General features: G+C 35.5%; 2 protein-coding genes across 2 annotated transcripts in view; one reads left to right on the top strand and one right to left on the bottom strand.

The window, feature by feature from the left end:
- The window catches only part of LOC131263677 (protein kinase C-binding protein NELL1-like), a 47,950-nt gene extending 37,909 nt beyond the window's left edge, over positions 1-10,041 (top strand). Inside the window, exons 8-14 of the mRNA XM_058265918.1 lie at positions 2,608-2,778; positions 3,254-3,517; positions 3,579-3,744; positions 3,821-4,256; positions 4,323-4,574; positions 6,484-6,504; positions 9,172-10,041. Of these exons, the coding sequence (XP_058121901.1) occupies positions 2,608-2,778; positions 3,254-3,517; positions 3,579-3,744; positions 3,821-4,256; positions 4,323-4,574; positions 6,484-6,504; positions 9,172-10,041 (2,180 nt within the window). The remainder of the gene's footprint in view (positions 1-2,607; positions 2,779-3,253; positions 3,518-3,578; positions 3,745-3,820; positions 4,257-4,322; positions 4,575-6,483; positions 6,505-9,171) is intronic.
- A 5,014-nt stretch (positions 10,042-15,055) lies between these two features.
- Positions 15,056-17,075, bottom strand: LOC131272120 (polyglutamylase complex subunit TTLL1). Its single transcript, XM_058273758.1, has 5 exons — positions 17,023-17,075; positions 15,970-16,542; positions 15,695-15,896; positions 15,283-15,623; positions 15,056-15,197 (listed from the first exon to the last, which is right to left on the bottom strand). The coding sequence occupies exons 1-5, from the start codon at positions 17,073-17,075 to the stop codon at positions 15,056-15,058; spliced, it is 1,311 nt and encodes a 436-aa protein (XP_058129741.1).
- Between the last annotated feature and the right edge of the window lie 637 nt (positions 17,076-17,712).

Below are 17,712 nucleotides of genomic sequence, written 5' to 3'. Positions count from 1 at the left end.
CTCTAATGTCACCATCATTGATCATCAGCGAGCTGAGTGATGATTATTTTAAAATGAATTCAATGTGATCGATTGCGAACTCCATGAAAAAGAGGCCTGATACATAGATTAATATAATAATCGCAATCATCAATTTCTATCACTACGATGGGAATCGTTAATCGTACATAATGAGAATGCTTTCATAACCCAACGACAAATCAGGAAGCACAACTGTACTTGGACGGATTGTATCTAACAAGAACATGAAGAGAAATGTTTGAATCTGTTTGAATTTCGATGGAAAACTAACGTACAAATGATCATTTTTTACCTATAACCGTAATTAAAGTGCTCTAATACTCTTCTACTCATCTCTTTCCTGCTTGTCTTAATTTCAACATGCTTTATGATCAAAATTTTACTATATTAACAACTAACTCAACAAGACTTTTTTCTCCTTTCTTTCCATGTCTGGCTTCTTGTCTCCTTCTTTAAAACTATTCTGCCTCTGGATTGCGGGAAAAACATTTAAATTCGGATTTTGATATGACTGGTCAAAAAATGTACTAATATGAACTACTATCAAAATTACGTCCTTCTTTCGTGTCCTCTCCAACACCCTTAAATATGAAAATTATTCAAAATATGGCTTCATTTTGCCTCCTCACCATATGTTTATAATATAAACCATACCATAAAACATCTAAGGCGTGGACTATTGCTCAAAAGGTCATGCATGTCACACTAACGCTACGTGTCTTAATCTTAACACCAAGTACACGTGTACCTGTCGTTCGGGCTTCCACGGAGATGGGTATTTTTGTTCCGGTAAGTAGAGATCTTAACATCTAACATATTATTCGCCATTCATGCAAACGCGCATTCCCATCGTACGTATAACAAAAACATTTTATCCAGGTTCGAGAGGTTCAATGCTTATTTTGAATAAACTTTTTGTCTAGTGATTTACTAAAATCTTTGAAATAGGTACGGCCAATTCGGTCATTTGATTAGATAACTTATGCTAAACCTTTTGTCTTATCTTATAAAATAGGAAACAGCTAGAAAATCTCATGTAAAAATATATATATTTATACACATTCATAAATTTAAAAACGCATTCATATTGTTATTTATAGAATTTAGCTAGATTCACGTTCATTGAACAAACATAACCACATATAACATACAACTGTTTTTTTAATTTTTTCATTGCGCCCGTTCCGGTCAGATGTGATTTATCACATATACATACACAACTATGGAAGTTCCTTTTTAACATGCATATTTTAATTCGCTCATCTCAAACTAGAAAATAATGTATATTGGACATCCTGCTTAACTTGTTGATATTCACTACATTAAGCAATCTTACATTTTTAATTTTATTACTAGCAAAAATACATCGTTACAATTTATCAGCATTTATTAATCGGTTTTTGTTCATGGTTTATTAACACGTAAACAACAGCATTTTCTCATTGAAAAAGTATATGGCGGAGACATTTTCTCATTGAAAAGTATATGCGCCGTAAACTATACATTTGTTTCCATTGAATCAAAATGTACACTCAGCCATTTAGATTTCAATGATCTGTTAGTGCCACCCATTTGTTAAAATTTATCATGTTTTTAACATCACAACACTTGATGAATCGATTTTCATACACAACGCTATCCTTTTCATTTTCGACAGCTCATTACCATTGCAATGCTTTATTTGTATGTACCTTGCATTTATGAAGACTCGCAATTATGAACACGATTGAGATATTGGCAGCTATCCAACAATACGGAAATATCGCTTATAACATCATAATCACGCATTTTATTCACTAAGGGCATGGACGAAAGCAATTGGATTTATTTGATAAATCGTTGCGGCGACGTTATGATTTTGATTGTGATTTTTGATATTGGACATACATAACAAATTAAATTTTAATCATTTTTGAAGCTGTCCATATAAATGATTTGGATTATTTACGAATTCGAAAAAAAAATTTGTCCCATTAGCAACAATTGCGCGATGCAACCATATTTACCAATAATGTCCGCATTCCCTCTCATACACATTAATAAGTTAATCCCGCTACCCCGTTTTCAAGGTTCGTTAGACCTTGATTCAGTGGTGCGGTTCATATGCTAAAATTGGAAACGTTTTGGATTTGTTTTTTTTTTCATGATCTGTCATCAGAACATGAGTGTGTGAAGCATATTTAAAACAGTTGGTTTGTCCCATGATTTTTGCTGTGCCTGTATCGTTCGACACTCTTTCTCACCATCGCCTGATCGAAGAAAAATGAGGAGGAAAACATTTTCTGGCAACGTTGCAGATAATTGAATTAATTTTAATATCACCCAATTGAATTACATTGTAAACGTGGAAAGTAGTAAGAGTATTATGAAATAACATACATTTCATAAAGCGTGATGGTTGATCAAGGGGGTTCTGTGTCTCCTCTGTGGCATTATTGTAATGTTTGAACAGAGCCCTGCAAACAAAAACTGTTCAAAACGAAGCTTGTTGTTGCTACATTGCTGTGTAATGGCCCTTTAAATAACTGCTACCATGAATTACTTTAACTTCATAAGAATCTTCAATAAATAAATTCAATAATTTAGATAATCCACCTAGGCGAAAAGATACTACATCTAGGCGGCCACATAAGCGACCGCATGGTGGTAGTGGCGGCAACGGTGGTAGGAGGCAGCATCACAAGAATTCTACTCACAGAAACAGAAACGGAAAGAAAAAGAAGCACGAACAGGCAGTGCAATTACAAGTTGCAGAAGGTGAAATAATTTGTGTTTTTGTTTGTTTGAATAAGTTTATTTAATTTTTCACATACATTACCACAGCTAGTTTTGACACTTATGAATGCGTTTTTCTTTAACAAATCACAAATTAGCATAAACAACACACATACAATGCTAACGAATTAGATAAGTTACAAAACGTACATTCTATGCTATCATTTAATTTAATGATATTTATACAAATTGTATATTCACTAGCAATACCCACAACACAAAACAAATGATGGCTTATGTAACAGATAGAATTAAGGCTCAAATCAGTTTACCATGGTAATACTCATTTATAAAAGATAAAATAGCAATGAAAAGTACTAACAAAAGGAAGATTGTTGGGCTTGGATCGAAATGGCGTTTGTGTGATTGACTTCATCGAAATTCTAGTTCCCCGTTCTTTTTTTTTAATAATTTTTTTTTCCGTTTCCGGTTTGTGACCTACAAACACTTCTGCTAGACGTGGACGAGTGTGCTCAACAAGGTGGTCTTAATGGTAATCACTGTCATTTGATGAATACGCGTTGTGTGAATACTTTTGGATCATACGTGTGCGAGTGTTTGCCTGGCTATCGCCGACAGAACAAATTTAGTTGCGTTGAGGTGGACGAATGCAAATCGGGAGAGCACAGATGCCACGAGTATGCAGACTGTACCAACACGCTAGGATCTTACAATTGCACGTGCAAGAAAGGATACACTGGCGATGGACATGACTGCAAGCGTAAGTGAAGAGATAATCCCAATTTCTAGAAACAATTTGTAAATTTTATTTCTTTTCTTAGCTATCTGCAATCAAACTTGTTTGAACGGTGGAGAATGCCGAGCTCCAGGGATTTGCTCCTGCCGTCCCGGGTATGTGGGGGACTCGTGTGAACGAGATCTGGATGAGTGTGCGACCGGTCTCCATCGTTGTAAGGAGACAACAGACTGTGTTAACATGCCAGGCTGGTCAGTATGCTAGAATCCCAACAGGAAGGCAATAATGCAAATAAATCTTAATTTTTTTTTGTTCGACCCACCTTAGGTACTTCTGCAAGTGTAAGCCTGGTTTTGAAACCAAAGGCAGAGAGTGTGTAGATATAGATGAGTGCGCTCTGAACACCCACAGCTGTCATCAGTCTGCTTTGTGTGTTAATACAGAAGGTCACTTTGAATGTCAATGTCCGCCCGACAGTGGTCCAGAATGTAGGTTAAGCTGCATGTTTGAGGATCGCGAATTAAAGGACGGCGAGAGGGTTTCTCCAAACAACGCTCCGTGCAAGGAGTGCACTTGCTCCAAAGGAGTAGTCAGTTGTGTCGAACCATCGTGCAATTGTTCTACTTGGCGGCCCGGTGTCATGAGTGAGCTGTGTTGTCCTCAGTGTGACCCGAAGCAATCCTGCCAGCATCAGGAATTAAACCAGGTTACATTTCGCAGTGGAGAACAGTGGATCTACCAATGTCAGACGTGTGAATGTTTGGTAAGTGGGTAAATATTCCAATAAGTCAGCAATCCATTGATATCTGTACCATTGTTTTCTTTTCAGTACGGAGAATTTGACTGCTGGAAACTTGAATGTCCACCACTCTCTTGTGATAATCCTGTGCCGGCCGGACCGGCTGGTTGTTGTCCCCGATGCCCTGATGATATATGTGGGTTCCAGAACGTTACCAATATATCGCCCTCTACCACAGCGCTTGCAGGCGTGGGCAGCTCTTGCTTGTACGAGAAGCATATCTACGCATCTGGACAGACATTCAAGTATCCGTCCAGAGACTGCACCACCTGCTCCTGTAAGGTGAGTATTTTTTTATTTCCAACCTGCGTTCCGCACCTTGCACCTTGAGAAACATAGCAGCAGCAATAAGGGATATTGTGGTTCATATTTATTTTTTTTTTATTTTGTTAAACGGTGAAAGCTCTACTTCGAAGCGTCTTTCAGATTGGCTTTCTATATCATCTCCAAGGGACTTGAATCTTTTTAAATATAAGTATAAAAATTTAAAGATTGGGATTTCATTGGTATTGAAATCAAGGCAAAGGGACAATTTAAGGTTTCTTCACATTACAAAACCTTGCTTTTTTGTAAACTTTCTTGTTTAACAGTTTAAGAATGCAGTTGACATAATATACTTACGATAAATATAAACTAATAATATTTCTTGTACATTATATGATTCATTCTTGTCGTTTTTGCTGCGTGACTTTTTAATTTGAATGTTTTTAATTGTTGGGCATTTTGTTTCATGTCTACATCTATGTCATGTCTATATCAAGAGTGATGTGAAGAGGGTAATGGTTTTTAGATAAACTATTTCACTGTCCGCAATGGTATTTGAAAAAATTGCAAGTTAATGTAAAAGGGTACAACTAAACAGTATTAGCCATGGGAGATTGCATTTGACACTTAGGAAAAAAGTTGCACAAATGTTGCTAACAGCAACACATTATTATTACCAAAATGTGTCTCATTTTTTTTCGAAACCACAACTTACAAGGAGCCCTATGTTACTCTTCTCCAGGCAGCTTGTTTCGCTTAATGTTTTTTTTTTTATGATATGCATTTGTTTTATCTGGATGCATTTCTTGCTTGCATGAATTATAGCGAGCTTTTATATCCAACGCATTCATTAGAAACCATGCGTAACCTTAACTAAAATAAAAATATGGTTAAACATATGTTTTTAACGATCCAATGTACTTTGAACCGCTAGTACAAAGGATCGATTGTAAAATTATAGTTAACAACACGTTTTACATCAATCATTGACACTTCTAAAGAGATGTGAGAGTGAATTACTTTATTTTTCTATCCTCAATATCATGAATATATACACAAACATTATATTACACATTCTCACAGCTATCATAACACAACATTAAACATCACGTCTAGGCAAAATTCAACGACTAAAAATAACTCTACTCAAGAACCTACTTGATTCTGCTAATTTTAATTGAAATGTATCATATTCTCTCAAACGTATTAGCATCTTTGCTACAATACCCCTTAGTACATGCAAGTGTAAGCTAGATACCGTGAAGAAGCCAAAGTATGATCTTTACTCCATTTTTTTCTTTGTTTTAACTTCTTAAACTCTCAGATATTGTTGACTGTTGTGTTTGCTGAACCGGGTTGAGGGTATCTTTCAATTTTAATAATCAAATTACATATAAAGCTGAACTATTTGATTCATCCTTTTTATCTCTTCGAGTATATTGTGTGTTAGTTAGCATGCGTGCCGTTCAAATATAGCATATGAACATGTGCATGTACTGAATAAAAAAATATATGAGTTAAGTGTATCAAAAATTAACTTGTGACCAACCCATAACTTTTTTGTAGGTTAAAATTTGTTTACTAACGACAAACAAGCCTAAGTGCAAATTCCTTATTTTGTTTGAACATAACGTTTGCTCCATTATATTTGGGTAAGGTTAAAATATGTTAAATCATTAAACATTGGCATGATAGCATATGTAACCTAGCGACGGATCAGGTCAAGAAATTGATCAGTGGCTATATCAATCATACCATTGAATTTGTTTTAAAATATACTATGTGTTCGTTTTTTTTATAGCTGCTACATTTACATTTACTACATCTTCACTACCATATGTTTTACTAATTATAAACATTATAATAAAAATAACCTGCATAACTGAACTAATTTAACACTGCAACCTGCGAACAAATTACATTCCAGGTCCCCTACTGTGCCCAACTGGTGAGCAATTCCGCGTGTTGTGTGCATCGGTAAAAATTCACTCTTTAACTACACTAACATTCGAGTTAATTGTATGGTTTTGGTTTTTATCTTGGTTTTAAATTAAAAAAAACATAACTGTCTTCAGTTCTGGTGTTTAAAACATGAGTTTCTAGTTTTTAAGTTTTGCTTTTTTGTTAAACATTTGAATATTCTTTACTTAGTTTTCATTTTGTACGCTTTCTTTCTTTTGCTTCACATTTTCCGTTCCTGTTTCAATGATATCCTTAATAGAGTAAAGTAGTGTTTGTCTTGGAAACATGCAATGCAATAATCTCGTTTACGATAAAAGTAAAAATTGTGCAAATTTTACCATAAAAGACTCGATTATGTTAAAAACTAAGACCCATGTCATAATAAAATCGAAGGGAGAATTCATTATAAATCATGTAAGACAAGCCGAAATGCAGCAAGAGAATACTATCTTATTCAATTTACTATGGAACTTGTTATTTGTGTTAACCATTTAATTATCAATCCATATTTAGAATGTTCATAAAACCTGTGTGTTTTGAATGATACATTTTATTCCATCTCAACAGGTGGCTTAGACTTCGTTAAGTTTACTTATTCATCCCTTCAGTTAGGCACTTTTACATGAGAAATACGGGCAAAATTTTTATTTTGATGATGATGATGATGATTTTGATCATGCAACAGATCATTTGCATTGCTTAAATCATGTCACGAGACAATTCGGGATACAAACACGAATTCTTTGTTGCAATAAACACTTGTTCATCCGTACTCTAATTTAATATCAAAAATCACTTTAATCTTCACAATTGATGGAGTGTACATAAGATTTTGAACTTTCTTTATGTAATACCTTATGGATGAAAAATTATCGGAAAACCTACATCAAAAACTGAAATGTGTTTATATTTTATTTTAAAAATTTTTTAACGTTGTGTTTGTTTATATTAAGTTAAACAAAAACATCACGCACCAATCACGTTTCTTGTTAGAGCAACATAGGCCAGTGAAATTATAAAATACGTTCCATGTTCTAGATTATTTCTTTTCTTTTTTATTCACACAACTGTTTCTGGGCACATTAAAAATCACATTTCTTTAATGTTTGAATCTTTCATACTAGTAAACATTTATTTTAATTCATTGAAGTACATGTCTCATGTCGACAAGAATATCCTCAATTCTTGTCGTAATTTTATGTTATTTTCGAACATCGTTATCACACGTTTTTCTATTTCAACACTTGCATCACTTGGAATTTTTAGTTATAGTGCTAAGTCCTTCCACGCACAACATCAATCTCAAATTATCAATTTGAGCATATATTTTCATCTATAAATTTGTGTTCGTCCGATTAGAATAACTTTTAAAAACAAACTTAAAAAATATCTTTTTAGGCAAATTTTTTTTCACTTCACAACAACAGTTTATTGTTCTACTGTTGATTTCTTCAAATTTGATACCCTCTATGTTTCTATCTTTAAAAATATAGTTAAGGATAAATTTGTAACTTTTCATATATTACTATATTTTGAATTCTGTTCTTTTTTCTTCTTCATTTCAGTTTTGAAAATCGCACCTATATTTGATTTTAAGTATTATAAAGTAGCAATAAAAAAATTCTATTAGTATATTAGAATCGTTATTTCGATAAGATTGCATGCTCTTTTTTATTTCTGTTCCCACGCATGAATAAATCTATTCGCTTTTGTAAAAATAAATCTGTTTAGTACCGATCAGTCGAACCTAGCGCAAGGCAATAAAGGCGTATTTCGAATATAAGTTCACACAATCGATTAGCATCATTATGAAATCATAAATACATTTAAAATGTTGTCAAAACCAGTTTCTATTGCTTTGTTAGTAATGTGGTGAAAAGAGGAAATTACCAAGTTCAGAAAATTATGTAAACTGCATTATTGCGATTGATCTTAAAGGATAGCGTACTCTCAAATGCATTTCATGCAACATATAGTGAAGGTGCACTCATAAAAGACGTTAATCTGTTGCATTGCAAAGTACGTCATTTTGCCAAAGAGATAAAATAATTCTATGCAGCTTTGAAAGTTTTTAAGGAATCTTTTAAGGATTCTACACCCTTACCAATCAAAGCGTAGAACACAATCTAGTTTATAGAAAAATAGATAGTATAAGCATCAACATTGCATCGTAGTTGAATAATATTTTAATTCAATCTCTTATTTTTCCTCCTTTCCATTGTCACACCGATGTGTGTACAACGTTTGCTGTGCGCTCCACTACACAACACAAAATCAACAAAACATGCACGCACCTGCGCTTCAAAACACCACCAATTCCGATAATAACACTCGTACACAACGCTACTTTGAAATAACAATACCGGCAACATTACTACGTATACTACCTGCAAATCAACTATCAACAAACAATCACATACACACCAAAACGAAACAACATGTGCAAAAATGCAAAATATGGCGCTAAACGCACCTTTTTAAATTTTTCTTTGATATTAAATAATCCCAACGATATCAAACATCTCAAACCTGTCCACAATCCTTTGTTCTAAAACAATCCACACAATCTCTTGCAAAACGGATGGCAACGGAAACATCAATGTTCACCAACTTCGCCCCATCAACGATGCCAAAAATGCTACTCTATTATCAGAACGGGAAAATCACCTGTCGTTACAACGATAATTGTACTGATGCTGACAATAGCGGTCCACTTCGAGTGGTGCAAGACTATGATGCGAACGATCAGCTTCAGTTTATCGTTGCTAGTTATAAACCATCGCAAACAACGACCGCAAAGATGGTCGCCCGGCAGCACCAACAACATCACCTTTACCATCTCGATGAAACCGGAGCAGAAGGTTCTGCTACGCAGGCTATCACCAGCGCCAGCAGCACTCGAATTGGCCGGAGTAGTAAATCTATATCATCCGGAATGCAGGAAACAAGTCCTATCGGAACATTTGGCACAAATATTCGTCAAGCTCCAGGATCACCAGCAGCACCAGCAAGAGCAGCGGAGTTTAAGGGTACAATCAGCGGTGCCTCACTTGAGGAAAGCAACAGTAGTCTTCAACAAAATGCTACTTCTACCATGTCTGCAAAATCGGTTGGAGCGGATGAAGCGATGGTCACTCCAACAACACCAACAGTTAACAGTGGCACCACCGATCGAGCTGATTTTATGTTTCCTAGCAGTTTGCCTGCTCTACAAGAATCGGCTTCACTCTCGAGCACAAAAGGTTCCGCAAAGCAGAAACAACAACTCAGTCCCGTTGCGGTTGCCGCTGACCCGGAGGCTCCGGATCATAGCGTGCATGGCAGAACAAATAATTTGCGAGAAGAGAGCTCATTTGCAACACAACGATCTTCAACGCCAATAGCAGTCATGTCGAGAACACTAACTGCAGTTACGAAAACACGACTTAAACGATCACTTTTGCAGGTGTTGCCATCGAGCACCGTAGACTATGCTAGTGTAGCCTCAAGCAAACGCAGAGAAAAACGCAGTGAAAGAGGTTAAATCATAACGACAATGTGTTAATTGAAAAATGTATTTTAATTGTTTACTTAAGAACGTATTATTGCAGTGTGTAGGAAATCAAGCATAACCCGCAACTGTCCCAGAACTCGTTTCTAATTGTCGCTAGAGCCAAAATGGAAAATCAAATAATTACAACGATAAAGCAAAACATCCAGGAAAAACATAATGCAGTCGGCAACTGTAACACCACCACTTTTTAATGTCATTCTATCGAACGCACATTTATCAGTTATGGAACGAATGAATAGAATTCTTTTTATGTAAGTGTAGTTACACAATGTTTTACTTTACATGATAAAAAGATGTGTGAAGAGTAAAAGTTTTAACGCGCGCTTTTACCTTTTCAACATACAATGTGGTATTCTCTCTAACGATCGGAAAGCCTTACCTGTTCATCGATCATATAACATACTGTATATCTTATGGCGTCTAAAGAAACAGTTTTAAAATGCCATCTTGGTACCGCACGAGAGATGGCATGACTGGTTCCATTCAAAATACGTTTCTATTCCGTACCATCGCATAGACTCTGTATATCAAACTTTTTACTGAATGATGGTAGAAGCATCTTCCACAAGTTTTAACCATTTCTTCTGATAGCAAATCAAATCGTTATAAAATTATATGCAAATACTTACACTTTTCACATCTGGCAATTTAAAACCGCAGTCAATGAAATCGCATTCAAATTTACGCTGCATACCTGATTGCGAAGAACTCCGTTGCTAAATGTAAAAATAACACTGTTAAAATCAGACAACTCCACCCTATAACCAGATAAGAGAAATGATCTACAAGTCACAAGTATTTTACATTCCTAACACAATGATGTGCACCTATTCTAAATCAAATAGCCCTGCGAAACACCTTCATTAATTGGCCAGTGCCCGCTAGACAGCTCGAAATATCGTCCTAAAAACGTGCCACGCGCGAACAAACGTGTTACTTTTTTGTATGTGGGTGAAACATAAGTAGAACGTTTTCAAGCAATCGTGCTACCATACATAACTGCTCGATGTTTGTTTTTCGTAGGACGTTTTTTAGAACGATTTGCTCGAAATCGCTCAAAAGTGGGTGCAAAGCAGAAAAGCTATATCAGCCCATATAAATGACGTAAACAAAACTGAATTAAGGAAATATGGAAATCGAAAGCTTGGATGTAATGCTTTAGCACGATGGTACTAAAATACATCATAACCAATCTATACATTGGCCGATTAAATCAAATGAAGATATTGTTATATACTATTGTTAAGTTAACATTAGGATAGGAGGCGATACAGAATTTAATGTCCATGTTTTTAAATAATAATTTTGTTCAACGATTTCAAGCATAAATTAGTTAGTTCTATTGCCAATACCAAGATTAAACGATTTACAGCGTTTCAAACCAACATCGAGAAATCACATAATGCACGAAACAAAAACGAACTTTAAAACAACAAACAGCGAAAATTGAATGCGGGGAATCTGTTAAATTTGCCACGAATTGCTTGATTCTAGTCATTAATGGAAGGCATGATCAACCGAAAATCCTTAATTATTTATTTCATCATCCCATAACTATTTGAATGACTCAGTTGTAATGTATTCATTCTAATTGATATCTACTCAAATATGGTTGTTTTTCATTAAAAAGTAATTTAAGCTCATTCATGGTTGCATTTAAGCTTAATCAAAACATATTAACTTTAAATGCAACCATAAATAAGCTCACATTACTTCTATTGCATACGGTTTGAATGATTTGAAACAAAATCCTTTCACTTAGGCATAAGACATCATACTCTATATCATTTGTTGCAGATAGTACTAAAAAATTAAGTTAAATATCGATCATGATTTTTGTATTTAAAACACTCATCAAAAGATCTTTATTTTTAGCTGCAGTGAAGTCTGTTTCATGATTCACGCTAATCGTAGAAACGCAATTTTCTTTAATTAAGGTTTTCAGAAAATCAGTCGAACATTCAAAAATATAAAATCAAAACACACACCAAACAATACATAAATTGTAATTTATGGATATGAAATATGAATTTTATTTTCTCAGTTCCTATGAAAAAAAGAAGAAACTTCAATCATAGTAAGTTCCGATTGATATCTTCGCAACATGATAACACAGATTCATATGATGTGAAGCTAACACATTCAATGAACGAGCAACAATCGTATGCATTAAATACCAATTTAGTTGTTTTCTAGCTTTTTGAATCGTATGCAAAATCTAATGTGACTAATAATGCAGAAGATTTTCCTATTAAAATTTGTGTTTGTTTTGAGCTGACTGAATTGTCATGCCACTAATGCATACCGTTTGAAAGTGATATCTAAGGAACGCTTCAGTTGAGCGAAGAAAAATATTCGCTTTTCAACGACAACATTCTTTCGTTTTTTTAAGAATCCTTGAGGTAGTAAATAACGCCAACTAACAAAACAGTTCTGCAGAAGTATCAATTGAGCATAAACATACCTTAAGACTCGCCTAGTAGTATAGAATGTCGAATCTCTATTTCCAATCGTAACAATTAAGACTCAACAAATAGAGATTAGCAACAATATAATAGATTTGCCACCACAACATACGTTTATGAGTAATGATAAAACAGTATATAAGTGTATTGATCTATGTACACTGTACAAATATATTGTTTTAACATTATTTGATATAAAATTGATACAAAAGCATGTATCAAAGTACACTCATAAGGCTTGCTATAAATATAAATGCAACTTAGTGAGATGCTAATTATAATGATAATGTTCAATAGGATTCTTGGTCATTTATTTGCTCTCTTCGTCCTGTTAGACACCTGTTTGCTGTGTTTTATGTTTCCTGTTTCAATGTAAAAAATATTTCTTTGTATATAGCCCCATGCAAGAAATAAGCTAAGCTTTCATACAGAGGAAACTATTAGGCATTTTCCAGCTTATAGTGAAAAAACAACTAGAATAACTAAGGATCTCCTACACATACGGAATGTAATCCTTATGAGACGTGCAAGAGATCCTTATGTATATAGATAGTAAACAATACAAAATTAAATCTTTCAACCAATATATTTAAACTAAAGTTATTAGAAATTTGAAATAAATTGAGTGGAAGATGAATATAACTGTGCAACATGAAAAACAACGCACTAGGTGTGAAGGAGGAAGTATAAATAGCAAAACTAATAAAACAAAAGAAATAACCTAGATCTAGAAAAAATACAAAATTGCTTCACAACGAGTGAAAATATTATTCATGGGCAGCAAAAAAACAAGATAACGTCGGGGTAAGATTGTACTTAGTGAAATTAATTTAATGATATACGCAAAAATATTTTTATGGATTAAATATTGAATGTTGCCTTTAGTTGAAAAGAAACATCAGCAGAAACAAAATGATGCCCTTACTACGAACCCTGTTACGGACAAGACATATGACTTAAAACAACAAATTACAAGAAAAAACCAAATTGTATTTAAAAAGTTAAAAATATGTCAAAACTGTAAAATGAATAAGCAGACAAATCTTAGGGAAACCATTTTTCGCGTAATTTGTATAGCAGGTCTTTTATTTCATTGTGCTGTTTATATTTTAAACGAATACGTACATTTATTCTTTCTTTTAATAAACGTCAGTCAATTAATTTGAAAAACAAATAAACATTCTTTCTTAATTTTTTTTGCTATCATATGTGCGCGCGTGTGTGTGTGTGTATGTGAGTGAGAGAGAGAGAGAGAGGGGGAGAGAGAGAGAGAGAGAGAGAGAGAGAGAGAGAGAGAGAGAGAGAGAGAGAGAGAGAGAGAAATAGTTTATGTGCCGCTTTGATCTTGTTTCTGTTTTCAGGGTTTCTGCATTCGTCAAATTTCGTGGCATTGTACATAACGAAAGTCGTTTAATAGTCGTCCCAATATATTTGTCTAGATTTTTATGTTTATTATTTCTATATTTCGCCTTTCATTAATAATCTTATTTTCGTGTCAATGTTTAAAACGTTGTAATTTTCGTTACTAGAACATTATTAATGTCTATAGTTCCAAGCGATAATGTGCTTAACGAAAGTTTACATTTTGTTGAAAGCTATGTGCAATCGTTAGAAATTTCTCGAGATTCTCATATTACTATATTTTCGAATTGAATTTCAGTTACTGCTGGTTCCTACTAGGTTTGCATGTAGTAATAGAAAAGGGTAGTTATAAAAACTTTTACCTGAGCTTTTTTTATTGTAGTCAGACGCAGCAACTTTACCTAAACAGAGGAAAAATTAGGATTTGGGTGTTGACAAAGAATGAAATGACTTATTTTACCTAATAAGAAAGGCTAAACGAGTCGCAAATACACGTAAGAAAACTCTTGCACAATTAAAGTAGACGCTAAAAGTAGTATTAGAAACATGTTGAAGCATGGCGCAAATCAACTAATACAGACATGAGGATAAGTATGAATACTAAAGAGAGAGTTTGTGGTTAGGAAAATAAATTGGACGCACAAAAACTATTGAACAAAGGAAGGCATAAAATCGAAACTAGCGAATCAATTAAAAACCGCAACGGAAATAAGAATAATAGAGCTGCGTTGAGATAATGCAAGCATAATAGATATTATGCCTACGCAATTGGATGACTGCAACATTACAGAAACCTCGAAAAATGAATAGGCAAGCTATTCAGCAAATTAAAAACACTCTAACAAAAACAAAAATAGTTACGAGGAAACCCAAATCTATAGACTAATAAACTAATACAAAACAAAAAGTTGTTACTTATACAATTATTTTTTTGTGTTACTTGTACAATTTTTAACGGAAACAACATTACAATGCATACAATTCTTAATTTTTTTTTTTCAAAAAAGAAGAAAAAATATCCTGTTGTTTATTAATTTATATTTCAATGTCGTCTTTCGTACATCTACCATAATTTCACTCACAAAAACGAATGCGGTATTGACAAGCCTGTGGAAAACAACGAGCATAACTGCACTCTGCCCTATTTGTGCAATAATTCATTTCCACCGATTACTGTTAGATCGATGTTTACCGTTGCCACTATTTTGTAGATTATCGTCTTGAGCTGCAATTTCTTCATCAATTAATAAATCAAAATTTCCCAACATATCTGGACTAGGGATTTTATTCCAACGTACACTGCAAAATAAGCAAAGATGAATGGATTATATTTTGGCATAACTTTAGCTACTCATGGGCCCAATGAAGCTGATTTTATACTTACTCCGGCACACCATCAGGCGGTAGCACAATGTTAAGAATATTGTCGATTAACTTATATTTTAGTATTCGATCATTTGCTGTGGTCGAAGTCAGTGACGGCGAAGCATTCACCTCGACCAGCCACGGTTTCAATGTATTATCGATTATGATATCGTAACCGTAGCACTCGAAGCAGTGCCTATCACTTGCCATTACACTCGACACAGCCTTCAACGAGTGTACTATCAACCAAGTGATGGACCCAAATAGCTTGTCCGTTACTTCCTTGCCACGTGTTCCTTCAAGGTAAAGTCGCAGGTTTTGTACACTCCATTTGCCACCGTGATGATTATTGTACTCGCCCTAAGCACATTTAAGAATAAAAAACAAAATGTTAGAACCCAAGGTAAGCTTATGGACGATTGATAACCTACACCATGTTTCTGGACGCTCACGTTAGTCAGATGAACGTACATGTTGTCGAGTTCAGTGACACTGGTATCGTATTTCACTGTGCAGAACCGACAAAAACCCAGCCGAAACAGGTAAGCCTTTAGTGGACGAAATGATGTAACGAGCACATAGAGCCTAAGATCAAACTTCTTTCCTCCAATGAGAAGGGGATTTTCGATGTACCTGTGCGATGAACAAATTCATTTACGAAATTAATATAGAAATACGAAATTTTACAACCATTCTTTTCCCGTACCTCGAAATAACGTAGCTTTCCTTGCCAATCTGCGGATGGAATGAAGTTTTCGCTTCTCTCGACCAACGTTTTAATTTCGACAACTTATTAATCAAAAAGATGCCAGCTCCTTGAGATTTACCACATGGTTTCATGATCCACGTGCTCTGTGGATTTTTACGATATTCTTCGACGAACATGTTGTAATCCGCCGGCAGTACAAACGTGATCGGTATAAAATCCAAATATAGGTACTTTGAACCACCCGGGATGTTTGCTTCCGTTTTTTCTGCCAGCGGGTTGCTATCGCGCTCGAGATCCTTCCGATACCGCTTGATGTTCTTCACGAGTAGGTCCTTACGCGAAAGTTCATAATGGTTCGGGAAGTGATTAATCAGCTGATTATCGTGCATTCGATAGCCACTGTCCACGCTAAAGATGTTCCGACACGTTCCAGTCCCGGCCCAGTAGAAATTCCAGTCATCATCGGCCGTTACCTGCACCCAGCCTCGCTTTTCGAAGTTACTGATCAGTACCGACTTGTCGAGATCGGTGCAAAAGCAAATTTTCATCCGTTCGTGACCTGTGGCGAGCCTAGCGTGTTTTTAATTCAAACCCCAAACGAAACAGATGAATACAAATAAAGTAATATACTTTTAAACAAACCTCTTCTCATTTTGCGTGGTTGTTTGCTGCCGTTCATCTACTTTCTAACAACGCTGGCGCTGCACTAAAAATTGAAGCAGTGCTTTGTAGCGTAATAATTTGGGCCGAGACTACCGTCGTTCTGTTGCTTTCCACCCAGCTCCATCCGAACACTGACTTCTGTTTACTCACAGATCGATTTTGCTACCTCTGTTTGCTGATTTGATTTTCTTACTCGTGCAACGATTCATGCAAATCGTCGTAGGCCCAATCAGCAAGCCATGAAATTCGGTAAGTGGTATTCACCGAAACCATGCACAGACATGACCTCAAAATCGTCATCCTACTCTTACCACCCACAGTGGGCCAGTGTGAATCGATAAACGTCCTAATGCAACCTAACTTGCCCAAGACGACGGTGTGACTTACCTGCCGTACATAGTGGCAAGGTTCGTTGATACTCGCTTCGGTTCCGTTGACATCCCACCAGTTGTCACCAGTCCTCCGTTGCTCGAATGCTCCGAATGTAGAAACCAGCGGGAACGAGTGAATTTGTGCCACCATCAAATACAGTGTCCCGACAGCTGGACTAAACGCCCACTCGAATATTTCCAAACGGGAGTCACGCAACTTTGCATCACGCTCTTTTTTCATAGGAGGTACGCTGAATTGTACATCCTGAAGCGCCATTCAACGGAAATCAAAATGTCCTCCATTCTTGTGAATCGATAACGGCTGAATGGTCTATCGAAAGTCGTTCTGTTCTTCAACCAGAAGTCATGATTGACGATTAGCTTAAAGAGAACTATACGCACTAAACAGGTGGAGGTCGGGCAATGTCGTTGCCCCACATATGCAAATTGCCAATGGTCGATTTGGCGAACGCGATAAACAAGAATGAATGGTCCTACAGGGCGTACATGGCTACACTATACTATTAACATGAAAGCAAATTATTGAGCGTAGATACAGAACAAACAAATGGCGAGAGTTGCAACCAGCAACCCGGTGTCGGACGTTGCTATGGAAATGGATGGTGTTGCATTCGTCGTTGGTAGAGGTAACTGATTCAAATAAATGCATTTATAGCATGCGGAACGTGGCAAACTGTGTTCGGGT

Source organism: Anopheles coustani, chromosome 3, assembly GCF_943734705.1.
Source record: "Anopheles coustani chromosome 3, idAnoCousDA_361_x.2, whole genome shotgun sequence".
In the NCBI taxonomy this organism is placed as follows: domain Eukaryota; kingdom Metazoa; phylum Arthropoda; class Insecta; order Diptera; family Culicidae; genus Anopheles; species Anopheles coustani.
Note: the sequence above shows the minus strand (reverse complement) of the source record. Positions and strands in the feature narration are given on the sequence as shown.